At 34.8% G+C, this 16991-nt stretch overlaps 1 protein-coding gene across 1 annotated transcript; it reads right to left on the reverse strand.

Annotated features, from left to right (window-relative positions):
- Positions 1 to 10912: 10912 nt before the first annotated feature.
- Positions 10913 to 12969, reverse strand: PABPC4L (poly(A) binding protein cytoplasmic 4 like). Its single transcript, XM_036903370.2, has one exon. It carries the CDS (start codon positions 12225 to 12227, stop codon positions 11112 to 11114), a length of 1116 nt encoding a protein of 371 aa, XP_036759265.1. The 5' UTR covers positions 12228 to 12969; the 3' UTR covers positions 10913 to 11111.
- Between the last annotated feature and the right edge of the window lie 4022 nt (positions 12970 to 16991).

The raw sequence follows: 16991 nt of genomic DNA on the forward strand, positions 1-16991 counted from the left end.
AAGAGTAAAATAATCAAAGAATCACAAAAGCTGGAGCTGGTTCTTTGAGAAAATAAACAAAATAGATAAACCCCTAGCCAGACTTATCAAGAAATAAAGAGAGTCTACACACATAAACAGAATCAGAAATGAGAAAGGAAAAATCACTATGGACACTACAGAAATGCAAAGAATTATGAGAGAATACTATGAAAACTTATATGCTAACAAACTGGATAACCTAGAAGAAATGGACATCTTTCTAGAAAAATACAACCTTCCAAGGCTGACCCAGGAAGAAACAGAAAATCTGAATAGACAAATTACCATCAAGGAAATTAAATTGGTAATCAAATACTACCTAAGAACAAAACTCCTGGACCAGATGGTTTCACTGCTGAATTTTATCAAACATTTAGTTAAGTCCCAATACCCATCCTCCTTAAATTTTTCCAAAAAATAGAAGAGAAGGGAACACTCACAAACTCATTCTATGAAGCTAGGATCACTTTAATACCCAAACTAGGCAAAGATACTACAAAAAAAGAAAACTACAGACCAATATCCCTGATGAACATAGATGCAAAAACACTCAACAAAATATTAGCAAACCAAATTCAAAAATAAGTCAAAAAGATCCCTATTATGATCAAGGACAATTTATTCCAGGCATGCAAGGATGGTACAACATTAAAAAATGCATCAATATTATCCACCACATCAACAAAAAGGATGTTGAAAACCATATGATCATCTCCATAGATACTGAAAAATCATTTGACAAAATTCAACATCCATTCATAATAAGAACTCTCAACAAAATGGGTACAGTGGTAAAGTACCTCAACATAATAAAGGCCATATACAGCAAACCCACAGCCAATATCATACTTAACAGTGAGATGAAAGCTTTTCCTTTAAGATCAGGAACAAGACAAGGATGCCCAGTCTTCTCACTTTTATTCAACTTTGTTCTGGAGGTCCTCATCATGGTAATCAGATAACACAAAAAAATAAAAGGCATCCAGATTGTTAAGGAAGAAGTTAAACTGTCCCTGTTTTCAGATGACATGATATTGTATATAAAAATCCTAAAGATTCCACTCCAAAACTACTAGATCTAAAATCTGAATTCAGCAAAGTTGCAGGATACAAAATTAATACACAGAAATCTGTTGCATTTCTATACACTAATGATGAACTACCAGAAAGAGAAATCAGGAAAACAATTCCATTCACAATTGCATCAAAAAGAATAAAATACCTAGGAGTAAACCTAATGAAGGTAGTGAAAGACCTATAGTCTGAAAACTACAAGACACTCATGAGAGAAATTAAAGAAGATATCAATAAATGGAAACACATCCCGTGCTCATGGATAGGAATAATTAATATTGTCAAAATGGCCAACCTGCCTAAAGCAATCTATAGATTTAATGCAATCCCTATCAAAATACCAAAAGCATTCTTCAATGAACTAGACCAAATAATTCTAAAATTCATATGGAACCACAAAAGACCCTGAATAGCCAAAGCAATCCTGTGAAAGAAGAATGAAGTGGTGTGTGGGGGGCTTATGCTCCCAAACTTCCAGCTCTACTACAAAGCCACAGTAATCAAGTCAATTTGCTGGTAGCACATGAACAGACCCATAAATCAATGGAATAGAGTAGAGAGCTCAGATATAATCCCAAGCATACATGGTCAATTAATATACTATAAAGGAGCCTGGACATACAATGGGGAAATGACAGCTGCTTCAACAACTGGTGTTGGCAAAATTGGACAACTACATGCTAGAGAATGAAACTGGGTTATTGTCTAACCCCATACACAAAGGTAAGCTCAAAATGGATCAAAGACCTGAATGTAGGTTATGAAACCATAAAACTCTTAGAAGAAAACATGGGCAAAATCTCTTGAATATAAACATGAGCAACTTTTTCCTGAATGCATGTCCTCAGGCAAGGGAAACCAAAGTAAAAATAAACAAATGGGTGTACATCAAGCTAAAAAGCTTCTATACATCAAAGGACACCAGCAGCAGAACAAAAGGTATCCTACAGTATGGGAGAAAATATTTGTAAATGACATATCTGACAAGGGGTTAACATCCAAAATATATAAAGAACTCACATGCCTCTGCACCCAAAAAGCAAATAGTCCTATTAAAATATGGGTGGAGTATATGAACAGATATTTCTCCAAAGAAGAAATTCAGATGGCCAACAGGCACATGGAAAGTTCCTCCACATCACTAATTATCAGGGAAATGCAAATTAAAACCACAATGAGATATTGCCTCACAACATTTAGGATGACCAACATAGAAAAGACTAGGCATAACAAATGCTGGCAAGGATGCAGAGAAGTGGGAATCTTCCTACACTGCTGGTGGAAATGTAAACTAGTTCAACCACTGTGGAAAGCAATATGGAAGTTTCTCAAAAAACAAAAAATAGAAATACCATTTGACCCAGAATTCCACTCCTGGGAATTTACCAAAAGAAAACTTCTTCTCGGATTCAAAAAAACATATGAACCCCTATGTTTATCTCAGCACTATTTACAATAGCCAAGATATGGAAGTAACCTAAGTGTCCATCAGTAGATAAATGGATAAAGAAGAAGTGGTACATATACACAATGAAATACTGTTCAGCTATAAGAAAGAAATTCTACCATTGGCAACAACATGGATGGAGCGAGAGGGTATTATGCTCTGTGAAATAAGTCAAGCAGAGAAAGACAAATACCAAATGATTCCCCTCATTTGTGGAGTTTAACAATGAAGCAAAACTGAAGGAAATAAATAGCAGCAGATTCACAGACTCCAAGAAGGAACTAGCGGTTACCAAAGGGGATGGGTGAGGGTGGGAGTGTGAGAAGGGAGGTAGAAGGAGATTGTGGGGTATCATGATTAGTACACATGGTGTGTGGGGGGTCACAGGGAAGACAGTGTGGCACAGAGAAGACAAGTAGAGACTCTGTGGCATCTTACTACACTGATGGACAGTGACTGCAATGGTGTATGGGGGGGGACTTGATAATAAGGGTGAATGTAGCAACCACATTGTTTATCTTGTGAAACCTTCAGAAGAGTGCATATGAATGATACCTTAATAAAAAATAAAAAAAATAGAAAAAGAAAATATACCTTTATCTATGAATATACCCAGGATAATTAAAAATATATGTTTGTACAAAACTTGTACACAGAAGTCATAGAAGTATTATTCATGATAGCCAGGAAGTAGAAAAAACCCCAGGTTAAACAAATAATGATGGGTAAACATATTTTGGTATAGCCATACAAATGAGTGTTATTCACCCAAAAAAAAGGAATAAAACACCAATACATGCTGCAACATGGATAAAATATTAAAACATTGGGCTAGATGAAAGAAGCCAGAAAGTAAAGTCAAATATTGTATAGCCTTTATATAAAATATCTAGAACAGGAAAATCTTTAGAAGACATAAATTAGATTATGGTCGCTAGGTGCTAGGGGAGAGGAGAAAAAGGTAAGTGACCGCTAATGGATATATGGGGTTTATTTTTGAAGTGAAGAAATTTTTCTGGAATTGTATAATGATGATATTGCACAACTTCGTGAATATAGTAAAACTATCTGAATTGCACACTTGAAAATAGTTAATTTTTTGGTATGTGAATTGTATCTCAATAAAAGAAGACATTTATGATAATTTTTATACGCTTATTATTCACTATATCATGAAAGTATGAAAGTAACCTACTTGAGTGAAAAGAAAAAAATTTGTAGGACAGTCACACCATAGGATAATATATGATAATAAAAATTAACACATTACTACCACACTAAATAGTATGTGCGAATCTCAAATATCTTGAGTGTAAGTAACACAAGGGGATGCATGCTTTATAAATTTTTGAATGTAGTTCAAGTTTCCTAAAATTAATGTTAGATTTTAAAGTTAAGATAGAGGTTACATTTGAATAAGTGTTAATAAGAATGTGACTGGGAGTAAGAAAGATGAAGGTAATGTTCTGTTCCTTGATTTGAGTAGAAGTTACATAAAGGTACTTATTTTTGTATTATTCATCAAGTTATATGATTAAAATTTCTGCATTTTTATGTGTGTATATTTTAATACAAATTTTAAATAATAAAAATCTAATATTAATAAATATCCTTCACCAATATATAGATTTTACCAGCCTCTTTTGCCCATACTTTCTTAGGTCTGTGCTGCTGGTATGTGTGCACTTCCCAAGCTGACACACATTAACAGATTTGATAAGATACGATGATCTTTCTCCACCTCATACTTCATATTTTTAAGGACTTAGGATTTGCTGTATTTTTTCTCCTATAATGGCAGCAGTTTCCATCATGTGTTTCTGCTAGAATATGATCAGATCTCCCACAAATAAATAAATCCATTCTTCACTGTAAAACATAAAAAAGCATAAAGAGGAGAATGAGCTGTCATCTAAAATAATGAAGTATTTAAAAAATTTTTAAATGTTTGAAGGTGAGACTCACTGACCTTTGCAGAAGCCTTGCTATTTCTCTCAAAAACACTATGTGCTATGTTGTCTAATTTCCAAAAAGGTACTACTCCCTCTGTAGTGTAACATCCTAGGGGGAACCTTCCCTGACTCTTGTTTGTGAGGAAAAAAGAAAAAGAAAAGAAAGAAAAATACTTCCATTTTGAAAAGATCTATTTTGATATAGCAATAAATCCATCCCCCCATCACTTATTTTTCATACCCCAGTTAGAAGATTTCTCTTCCTTTTTGCAATTGACAGCACACCATCTAATAAAAAGTTAAAGCTTTACATTAGGTATGGATTAGCTTATACTTTAAAGGAGCTGAAATAAAACCAGTTCAGTTCCATCATGTTGACCAAGGGGAACAGTAGCATAAGAAAAGGATTAAAAGATACAAAGGAACCAAAGAATGCAAGGTCTCCTAGGCCATGGTAAAGATTTACACCTGACTTTGAGTAAAGCAAGGCCATGAAGTTTTTAAGCAGAATGACAGAACCAAATTTGCATTTGACAATATCATTTTGGTTAAAGTAAAAATGAGTACATATGACTTCAGTGCCAATATTTTTATAAATTGTAATCTACACAATGCAAATGTCATTGCATAAGTACTATGTATGAAATATTAGTGAATAGAGTACTGAATAATACTAGATTATCATTTCTAAAATTTCAGTTGGTAATTCAGTAAAATATGTCAAAATAATCTAATAATTCTGAGATTTGGTTTACATTCAAATTGAGGCACCTCTTTGATTAACAAAGATTTGTTGGAATTACTATCATAAAGGCGTACTTCAACTTCAAGGAACTAGGACTGGCAATATGTCAAAACTGTGGTGCATTGGTATGCCACTGGCACATGTACAAAGAATAAATGGAACATAAATCAAAATTGTGATCAACTACAGACTGTCTGATATGGTTTTCTGAGATAAAATCCCACTGGAAATGCTGATGAAAATAAAAACAATATAATGTATTGTGATCAGTAGTCACTCTCTGGGAAAAAAAAAGTAACATCCACTATTTTAGTGATATTGTCTTTGGATCTCAAATATACTGTGTTTGGCAAAACTTCAAACCAGGGATATTTTCAATATATAAGGTGATGTAAATATAAATGAGTTAACAAAATTTCATGCAATATACTTGTACAAACTGCAAGTATCTTTCAGAAGCTACGCATTTTTTATACTAAAGAAAACCACTAAGGATATCATTCTTCTTACTTGGTGGATTCAACTGTTTCGTCCAGGGGAACTTCAATATACTTACGAGCAGTCTGTGAACTCTAAGATAAGAATGACCATGAGACAAAACCAACTCATAGCTATAATTACTTTCTCTGAGCTAACTTGCAAAATAATCTGACCTCCACGAATTCAACTTTAAGTGTATTTGTAACTCAGAATTTGGTACATCTGGATTTTTTTTAACGTATGTTGCATGGTTAAATTGTGTGAAGGTTGTTGCATATTAGTGCCATACAGAAAAAGCTACATTGAAAAGCTTTGGGTAAGTCTAATTTTGGTAATTCCTATAATTTGAATGTACTAAAGGACCTAATAATAAATCCTTTAGTAAAATTACTACCCATTAATCTATCTTCGTGGTTATGCTAGTTTTATATATTGGGGCCATTTTGTTGGCATGTAACTTATTAGATATTTTTCTTAAGATTTATTCATTATATTTGTCAGGAACTATTTTCTTAAAATTCTTTACATAGAACATTGCAATAGTTGGTAATATACACAGTAAATTAAGACTCCAATTACTCTAGTATATGATTCTAGAACATTAGCATGCATGAAAACATATTTGGCTTAGACTACATTAAAACTCAATAAACGAATACCTTATTAAATACAGATATACTCTGAAATATTCTTATGTCTGCTTATAATCTGTTGATAATTACTTTTTGTGGAAACCCATTTGGGTGACTAAGTGGAATCTGACCTTTTCAGTTTTAATTTTCAGTAGATGCCTAATATAGAACTAACAGAGTATGATATGTGAAAACATGAATCTCATTACTAAACAAAAATGGATATAATTTTATACAGAATATATTGTACTATTTATTCCCTAGGATTTTACAACTTGAGGTAAAGGAAAATCACCAGTTTGACTCAAGTTTTAAAAACTATTTGTAGAGAGAAAATGGAATTTTAAGAACTGTTTATAAACAAAAGTTAAAAAGAGGTGAGAAAATATCAAAATAAGTATTGAAATTCAGTGTTAGGTATAGATAATGAAAAATATCCAACATGTACTGCATGCATACACTTACATCCATTTCTATTCTTATTTCTTTCTGTCAAAAGCTCATTCTGCACAGAATTTGGAAAGTTGACTCCTTCCTCAATTCTAGTGGCAGATCTTGCTGAATCTATATACCAAGAATGGACAATGAGAACTGAGGAGGAGTCATTAAAAGGTTTCTAGGAAAGGCATCAACTTCTGAATTTTGCTGTGTCTCAGTGTGATGACAAGAATTCCTGCCCCCGTCTTGCCCACCTGCCTGATGATGAAACTAAAATGTGGAGGCAGAAGAGTCAAGGACTCCAGAAGAAGTGGCACCGAAGTGCTGATATACCAAGTCTGAAAATTCCTTACCTTTGAATATTTTGTTAGGCAAAATTTCCTTTTCTAGTGTGATTTGCGATTCTCTGTTCCTTGAAGCCAAAGATGTCCTGAGGATATTTAATTTGTTTTACTTTTTTAAATGTAGATTTAAAAAATGCTTTTAGAAATATAATACATATTTCTCTATTTCCCAAATATAATACAAGTAAGTTCATTCTAAGTCCTCAATATGTTAGCTTTTACTTTGACAATTAAATTCATAGTGTCTTAAAAATCAATTATTCCTCATGAAAATTTGGTCTCTATTAGTGGCCCTTTTCAGTCATGGTCCCCAAATTATGAATAACTTAAAAGAGGAAATACTAGTTTATATGGGAGTTTGTCTTTTAAAACATGAAATAGGAGTATCTTCATTTAAAAATGCAAGTTCTTTTCAGTATACTCCTGAAAAACTGATCTTTAGAAAATTAGTTAAAAATTAAATAACTAAAAATCATTTTCAGATATGTCTTCACCATTGAAAGATTAGAATTTATTTGATGTTTTCTCAATGGATTATAAAAATATTAAGAACATGAAAATATCAATTCTAAACTTTAAAAAGTTTATTTTTACTAACTACAAATTTTCATTTAAGAATTAAATGTTAAAAGGCACATATTTATTAAATTGGCTGTACATGCAAGCAGGCATCTATACAACAAACTTGGCAATGTGTGTGGGGAGAGGAAAGCAAGAGCAGCAGTGACTCAAGGCATCTTTATGTAAATTAGCTTTTACTGGAATGCTTATCAGAAAAGTAAAGATTCTTATTTATCAAGACGCCTGGGCATAAAGGATTAAATTTTCTTGAAATGAACCTGTACTGCCAACTTGGATGACTTGATATTATCACACACACATAAAATTTAGAATGAGCAGAATTTAAATAAATTAATCAAGAAAATTAACAGAATTATATGTTTTGTAAACTGATGTAGTCATTTCTTACGGTAAATATTTTAAAAAAGCAATTTCTACTTAAATGGTAGATTACTGTGTCATAAAACCATAGCTACAATTCATCTAGATATCTAATATTATGTCCTCTTAATTCCTTGTGCACATGAGAGAGAACTCAGCTCCCTGTATTATCTTGATAATCCATTATAAACACTATGAAATATTATTCAAATATTTTAACATTTTGATGGACTGGATTATCCAGAAAGAGATATCAAGTCTTGACACACCTATTACACCTCCCAATCCTGTTGCCTGGTACCCTTTCTTAAATACTCTTTGCTTCTGAGGTAAATATTTTTGAACATAATGAATCACAGAGCCAATGAATTAGAGTTGGCATATGAGTTTCACATAGATGCTTATAGCGGATCAGTTGTTACCAAACATGTTAATAAAGATTGAAAAGCAAGACACTTTTAATTTACTAGAGACTGTGGATAAGATACTCTATAGACCAAAGTTTTGGTTAGAAAATATTGAGAACATGAAACTCTGAGACTTGAAGGAGACAATACAGATGAATTATATGTGTGTGGGATGTGGTATATATATTTGAGGTTTTCAAAGTGTTTTGAAACATACCTGCAAAGCCATCTAAGATTGAAATCTTGAGTTTAAAAATTTAAATTTGTAATGACCCTAAAGCTATAAACCAACTGAGACTATTGGGGAAAAAAGTCTGAAATTTTATCCTGATTATGTAAAGAAATCTAACAAATCCAATAAATAAAACCACCCTAAGAGACTAACAGCATGAAATATTAGTTTGCAAACATGAAAATATAAATGGCCAATAAATATAAGAAATTATGTTTAATTACTGTAGTAATAAAAAATAGTAAAATAAAGTAACCATGAAATATTTTGTTTTACATATCATGATGAATTAGCCAACAATTTAAACAAAATCCCTTGATTTTGGAGTATGTGGAAATGGGAAGTCCTCCACACTGATAATGGAAAGGGAAATGGCATAAGTCTTCTGGATAGCATTTGCACAGTATCAAAATTAAAAAAAAAATTTACTCTCCTTTTAAATTTTAATTCCAATGAATTACACATTTTCTTAAGAAAATAACTGGGTATATCAGCATACACGAGTTTGCAAGGATGTTTATCTCCAGGTTGTTAATGAGACAGGAAAAATTAAAAGACAGGAAACAATCTAGCAACATATGTTTATCAAGAGGAAATCTGTCATATGACAGTATAGACATTGAAGGAAAGATAAGTCATTAAAATTACAATGCAAATAATCATTTGTGCACATGGAAGTTGACTGTAGCATTCATCAAATCAAGAAAGCAATTGAAAACAACACATACTATAATTCTACTTTTGTTAAATCATGTGTGTATTTACAGAAAAAAATTTAGGAGGATATGAAAGTAATTTTAACAGAAGATCTGTCTGTATAATAGGTTTATATGTTGCTGTAATCTTTCTTTCTCATTGTCTAAAAGAGACTTTTAATTTGGAAAGTGCACAATGAATATATATATAGTTTATACAAAAATAAATAGAAACAGATTTTCTCATTCATTCATAGCTCAAGTGTTTCCAAAGAAAAATATTTTAATATTTTCTTCATACTGGTAATATATAAAACAGAAAATTTTAATATGTACAGGAAACAAGCAGAGTAATAAACAACAAAACTTTTTCTAGACACCTTTGGTATGAGTGAATCAGAATTTTAAAGGTAATTCTTTGAGTGTAAATAAATAACTCTTGCCTCTGTTTGCAACGTTAATTTCCAACAGCACAGAGTAAAAGTCAGTAGAGTAAAACCCTTTTTAAAAGTATAAAAAGGAGCTGAGTAATATAGATGAAAGACAGGAGAGAAAGAAAGATCTGACAATGGTACTAAAATAAAAATTATGCTAGACATTAAGTTAAGTGATGTAACTTTCATTTATCACAAAATCAGTTAGTGTCTTTAGATCAGTCAAGGCAAAAAGTGAACCGCAATGGGTTCCTTAGCTCTCATGGCCTAATAAAAGGAGACATGAGTTCATAAAAATAGAGAAATTCTTTCTTTTCTGAACCCTGAGACAGTATCACCACATGGAACAATATAAAACGGAGACTGAAAAACACAATTTTTAAACAGAATTTCTATATTCTATATATGACTTTTATAATACTGGTGTCTGGTAAAAACTTAAGCCATAATATTAAGCTCTGTAAGTGTGAAGAGAATTAAGACTAGGCCAACTTACTCTCACTTGATTTGACAGAAGTTTATAACTTAAGGAATATAGAAGCTAAGATTTTACAATTCAAGTCACAATTTGACCAGCAAGCACCTGAATTATAGTCAAGCAACAGAAAGAATAGCAAAATATCCTGTAAAGCAGGTTTGTAGGCAACATTAAAAACTTCCATCATTACGTTTACGTTCAGCTATCAGAAAAACAATGACAGGATATAAAAAAAAAAAATCAACTACTTCTTAGTACTTCAAACATTAATTCAAAATGAAATTACACATTGAAATTGCATTAGCAATTTTTAAACTTTTGGTTTCTTTAACAAAACTTAGATAAAAAATTAGAAAGTTTGTGATTGTAAAAATAAATTACCTGACAATCCTCAGGTGTAAAAGTATTTTGAGTATATTTATATAGAAGAAATTAAACCTAACAATATTATTAAAATAAGAAAGAAAATTTGCATAAATTCAAATAATTCACTTCAGCTGGTTCAAATAAAAATATATCTAATTATACTCGTATGAATACTACATTAAAATCAGAAAAAAAAACACAATATTGTAATTAGGTGTGCCTTTGTAACGAACTAAGCTCCTAAGATTCATTTATTTTTTCACCAAAGGAAAAAAAAAATAGCTTTGTATACAAAACCTTATCACAAAGTATATTAAATGGCCATCAGCCGAGACCTGAAGTTTACTACGGACAACTCAGACAGTGATCACGAACTCTACCCCTCCTGCTGCAAACCCTGGCTGGTGCAGTAACTTTCTCTCTCCTAGGACCTCCGGGCCAGAGCAATGTTGAGTGGCTTGGAGCCCAAGATGCGGCCATTCATCTCAGCCATTGCTTTAGCGGCCTCCTCAGGAAAGGAGAAGCAGATCAAGCCAAACCCTTTGCTCCGTCCTTCTTCCTGCATTACCTTAACTCTGCTAATTGATCCAAATGACGAAAATGCCTTCCGTAATTTTGTATCGTCAATGGTGTCATCGAGGTTCTTAATATAGAGCTTCACCCCGTGGCACTTCCGAAATCTTTCTTGTTTCAGCTGCCCAAACATTTGCTTTAACTCAGCCTGTCTCTCTGCTTTCTTTTGTGCCCGGCCTACAAAAAGCAGCTGTCCGTTTATGTCCTTTCCATTCATTTTTTCAACAGCCTTTTTGGCAGCCTCATGGCTGTCAAAACTCACAAAGCCAAAGCCTTTGGATTTCCCACTGGTATCTGTCATCACCTTAACACTCAGGGTTTTGCCATATTGGCTGAAGACTTCCTTTAGACTCTCATCATCCATGTCATCCCCAAAGTTTTTAACGTAAACATTAGTGAATTCATTGGCTCTGTTTCGGAGTTCAGCTTCCCGATCTCGGCGGTTTTTGAATCTGCCAACAAACAGCCTGCAGTCTTTCAGCAACGTCCCATTCATCTCCTCGATGGCCCTGTCTGCAGCAACCTGGTTCTGAAAGTGCACGAATGCATAACCCCTGGAGCCTTGATCATCATCACTCATCACTTTGGAGGACAAGATCTTCCCAAAAGCTGAAAAATGTTCATGAAGGGTTTTGTTATCAATGGATTTGTCCAGGTTTTTGATGAACACGTTCCCAATTCCAGATTTCCTTAGGTAGGCATCACGTTGGGACCACATGAGACGGATGGATTTGCCTTTTACAACGTCAAAGTTCATCGTGTCCAGGGCCTTCTGGGCATCAGCCAGCTGCAGGAAGTTCACGTAGGCATAGCCCAGGGAGCGGCGGGTGATCAGGTCCCTGCAGATGCGAATGGACAGCACAGGCCCCACAGAGCTGAACTTCTTGAACAACAGGTCCTCGGTGACGTCTGCATGGAGATCACCGACATAGAGAGAGGCCTGGCGGTACTTGGCTGCTACATTCATCTCCCTGCTCCCGACCACCGCCAGGCTGTTGTAGGAGCTTCGGGAGCGATTCCTGCAGGAGGGTGGCTAAATCACAGCCTGGGCTGGGCGCACGAGTGGCGGCCTCAAAATCACTGCCTCAGAGGCTGAGCAATGGGGTTCAGGGACAGTTCCCCGCAGGCGCACGCAGCACGCTCACCAAAAAGGCCCCCAGCAACCAATCTAGCCCGCCTTTGGAAGGTGGCTACAGAACTTTCAAATCTCAAAGAAAAGGCTAGTAGAACAAGACGTCCCTTCCACCACAATTTATGAGAAATTTTCAAGTGGCGCGCTGGCCCTCAATCTGAGCGTTCGCCACACTCTGGTAGCTGGTTTCTTAATAAAAACAGGTCTCACTCCTGGTTTAAGTTACAGCCGCCAGGGGAAAGAGCTCCACAAGTGGCGTTTGAGGCGGCGGCTCAGAACGCGTGGCGCGGGAGGCGGGCGCGCGGCCCCGGCGAGACCCGAACGCGCCCGGGATCGTGCTCCGTAGGCGACGCAGCGGGGTCGCGGCCGGGGAGCACGGGGGCGGCGGGCGTCCTGACGAGCCCGGCCACCCGAGCAGCGGAAACCGCTAGGTGCCCGGGGTAGAACGGGCCGGGTGCGGAGGTGCACGGGCTTCAGACGCACGGGCGCGGCCGAGCGGGGGTTGGGGGCTCACGGGGCAGCGGCCGGAGGGCGCGGGGGGAGTGGGGGCGGGGGACCCGGAACTCTCGCGCTGAACTTCCCGCGCATCCGCCGCCAAGTGGGATGTTTTCTTTCCAGTATATTTTGAGAATGTTTTTCTTCCCACCCGCCCCTCTCACACATTTCCCACTCGCCTCAGACAGTTTGGCTGAGAAGCAGGAGGCGGTGACCTGGGTAGAGAAACGCAGCCTAGGGGAGTGGCCCTAATAAACCCACTCGCCCGCAGGGCTTTGCTCGGTCTGACTGAAAGCAGTTTTTGCAAACGCGCATCAGGGCTTGTCAGTTCCTCCCTTAAAACCCTCCGATGGCTTCCTCTCGGCGAAGGTCCAGTATCCGCACCTTGTTTTAAAAAATTCTGCACGGTTCCTGCCATGTTGCGGCCTCAACTGCTGTTTGGTTCCCTGCTAAACTCCAGGGCGTACACCTTTTTTTTTTTCAGAGCCAACTTTATAAAAATGTGCTCCTCAGAAATCAGTTTAGATGCCCTTTAGATTTAGAAGTTTTCCCTAAACAACTTGTGAGAGTTTAGGTTTCTCTCTTAGAAACACCACCTTTCCTAGCGTTTGTCTAATTACAATACTTTGTACATTCTATGACAGGAGGGGCCTTTCCCATTTTATTCTCAGGCCTAACAGGGTCTGTCAGAAATGGATGCCCAATATGAATCGACTATGGAAATTAGATGTGCTACTTAACCTGAGGCTGGTTTTTATGACCAGAGACCAGGGGGTAGCGTCCTTTACCTCAGGAATATAGTAAGGATTAAATGTATTAATAGATTAGTAAATGTCTAGCACAGCATCTGGAACATAACAGGCTTGAGTAACGTTGGTTTCATTTCCCATAGCATTAAATAAATTATTGAACATCATTCCCATAAAACCTTAAAATGTGAAACATGCATAATAATGAAGTTACCTGCAATTTGAATCGGATTGTATCAGTTTATATAAGGTAATTTAGTACTTTTTAAACTTCAGTAGACATAGGAATCACTTAGGGATCTTGTCTGAAAGCAGATTCTGATCCAGTAACTTGGAATAGACTGGAAATTCTACATTTCTGAAAAGCTACTGAGTGATGCACTTTCAGAGTTGGTCTCTGAACTACTGATTATCAAGGCTTTAAAGCTAAAAGAGTGAGTCCCCGTAGTGACATATTTTCTAATGTAAGGACTAGAAAAATATATATTTCTCTTTCAGAAAATGACAGTCTAGCAAAATTCATTCTTAGTAATACATTAAACACACACACTAAAACTGGAACATGTTTTCATTAAAAAATCCAAATTACTTGTAACCTATCAAAAATTGAATAGTACGTCTCTGATTTCTCCCAAATTAATCTTGATTAATGGTTTTTGTTTTTGAAATTGATTCTGATATGTGTTGTTCCTGTAGGATCATTTTTTCAAATAAATAAATTGACTCATCATCTCTTAAACCTTATCGTCAAGATAAGGTTTTTTGCAACTTAAAAAAGGAAGAAAGACCACTGACATAGTGAATATTATCGATGGATATCAGCAACATTCTGGAACATACTTTGAAAATTCAGACACTATTTGGCATTGTTTAAAGTAAATAAAAGTGATCATCATATTTAATGCTATCAAATTATTATTTTTTAAAAGTCCATAAGTATATATTTCCTGAGAATTTTGTTTCAAGACTTTATTTCTAGGAAAAATACCAAAGATCATGTTAGTTTAAGAAACCAAAATGTTTCAAGAACTCGATGAGGTTTCATTTTACTTAAGTGTGATCTTCACTTAACATTTGGTAAAAGTAAGGAAGTTTCCAAGTTCAGAATTTAGTTCTATATTCTTGGCTCTAATAAATTTACCTGCCAACAGGTACATACATCAGTCATGCTCCTTCCTATTCATTCTCCTCATTATACTGTTTATTTTTATATTTTAATAAAGTAAGCATTTTTAAGCATCTATGATTTTTCCCTTTATTTAATTCTTTAAGTCTCATCCTTTTGTTATTTGCATAAAGTCAGCCATTTCTTAATTTGAGGATTTTTTTTTACATTTGTCCTTTTCCATTGCCATTGCCAGTGCCTCTTTGCCTCATTTCCTTGTGATTATTGTCTGAGTTTTATTCATTCATCTTCTTTTGTCTATATATGCCAGTCTACCTTGTGTTTTACTGAAAGAATCATGTTGCTAACATTTCTTTTGTAAGATTTTAGTAAAAAATAACAAATGACTTCTGAAACTTTCAAAATCAGTCCCATCCTAGGTACATACATCTTCCATAAAACATATCCTTCATTTGTTTTATATATGCATGAATATCTAGTAAAAATATCTTTTCCTTGTGATTATCCAAATCCCATCACCGTTCAGCCCCATTTTCTCCAATCATTTTTTTCTCTCAGTAGTCCAGTTGACTGACACTGACTACTTTTCCTTTTCTAAAAAGAAGTTATTTGACATATTCATTATATGTATTTGCCTAATTTTGGTATGAATTCATTGGTTTTGATAGACCTTGACTTAAAAATTGATATCACCTATGATGTTAATTGTCTTATGATTTCCTCAGCTAATGTTGTAGTATAAGAAGACTACAAGTCTTCTTAATTCCCCAAATATTCTGAAAATATTTTAATTATGCCAATACTTTGTCTCATTTTGAAATAAATAGTAATTTGGCCCACCTTACGTTTTTTTTAGCTCAATTGTTTTCCAATGAACAAGCTTATTAGTGGGTGGCTCACAGAATTGAGGGGGAGTAAGATGCTGTTCTGCTTAAATGGCAGGAAAACTGTCAGTGTTTTTACTCACTGACATTGTGGTCAGTAGAGGTCATTGCTTATGGTATCGGTTATGGAGAAATGAATAAATAGCTAATTTTGAGCATGGGAATGAATTTTAAAATAAAAATTTGATGTACTAATTAAACCAAAGTAGTTTATTAGATCTACTGGAGTCATTAGTCTGATATAGTCAACTATTAAGACAATTTTCCTTTTTTTTTCAAAATGGCTTTTATTGCCTTAATGGAGAGTAATAACATGAATGAAATAATAATATCGCATCTTTAAGATTATTTGGTTCAATTTATTTGACAATTATAGCCTCTTTTCAATTGTAGTTGTTTTCTGATTTTTTTAAACCCAAATACAGTGTTAACTTCTTTATAATGAATTACACAACAGAATTACCCTTCTCCATATGGAACAAATAAGAATATCACAATAAATAATGTTTAATTACTGGTAGATCTTGATCAAAAGCTCAGTTCAACCCAAAAAGTCATTTACCAGTAATATTAGACATCATAGCAATAAAACTGAATAGGACACAGCATCTTTCCTCAAAAGTTATTCATGGCTCTTCTGAGAAAAATAAATTAAAGTAACATTTTTAAAACAATGTAAAAATCAATAATCAAATAAAAATAAGATAGAAATTTAGCCTTTAAGAAGATATAAGAATAATTCTACCTATTAGGATAAAAAAAAACCTTTGCAGAGAAGATGGTACTAAAGAAGATTTGGGTATCTTTTTGTGAAGTCTGGGGAAATTTAGGGATAAGTAATGTTAGTATCAACTAGCATCCATTTAATATTGCTAGAGTACTAAGTGTGAAGAAGAAAGTGGCAGGAACTGAGACAAGAGGAGAGACAAGAGCAATAAACCAGGCTATGAGAAGGACTTCATTCTAAATGGGAGCTATTGGAATAATTGATGTAAGAAGTGACGTATTTATTGTTCAGAAAGGTAATGTGAAGGATATGGAGTCATAGAAACAGGAAGCATGGATAATGCAAAGATGTATAATCACTAACCATTTGGAGTATGAAATGCATTTTAAAATAAGAATCTGTCATATTAATTAGACCAAAGTAGCTTGTGACTCTAATTGTGGCTGCTCTGATGCAGTCAGCTATCAGTAAAATCATTCTAGGCATTAAGAATATGGTGATTATTAAGACACAATTGGTGGTGGAAAGCATTTATTTAAAGTGTAATCTGATTGCCCTCAGATGGATGCCCAAGGCCCTTCATCTTGTCACTTCACCCTTCCTACTTGTATCCTCTCT

The sequence above is a fragment of the Manis pentadactyla genome, chromosome 5 (assembly GCF_030020395.1).
Source record: "Manis pentadactyla isolate mManPen7 chromosome 5, mManPen7.hap1, whole genome shotgun sequence".
Taxonomy (NCBI): Eukaryota; Metazoa; Chordata; class Mammalia; order Pholidota; family Manidae; genus Manis; species Manis pentadactyla.

What these genes read in the sequence shown, in the direction of transcription:
- PABPC4L (XM_036903370.2), bottom strand. Translation starts at nt 12,227, where the DNA reads ATGAATGTAGCAGCCAAGTACCGCCAGGCCTCTCTCTATGTCGGTGAT.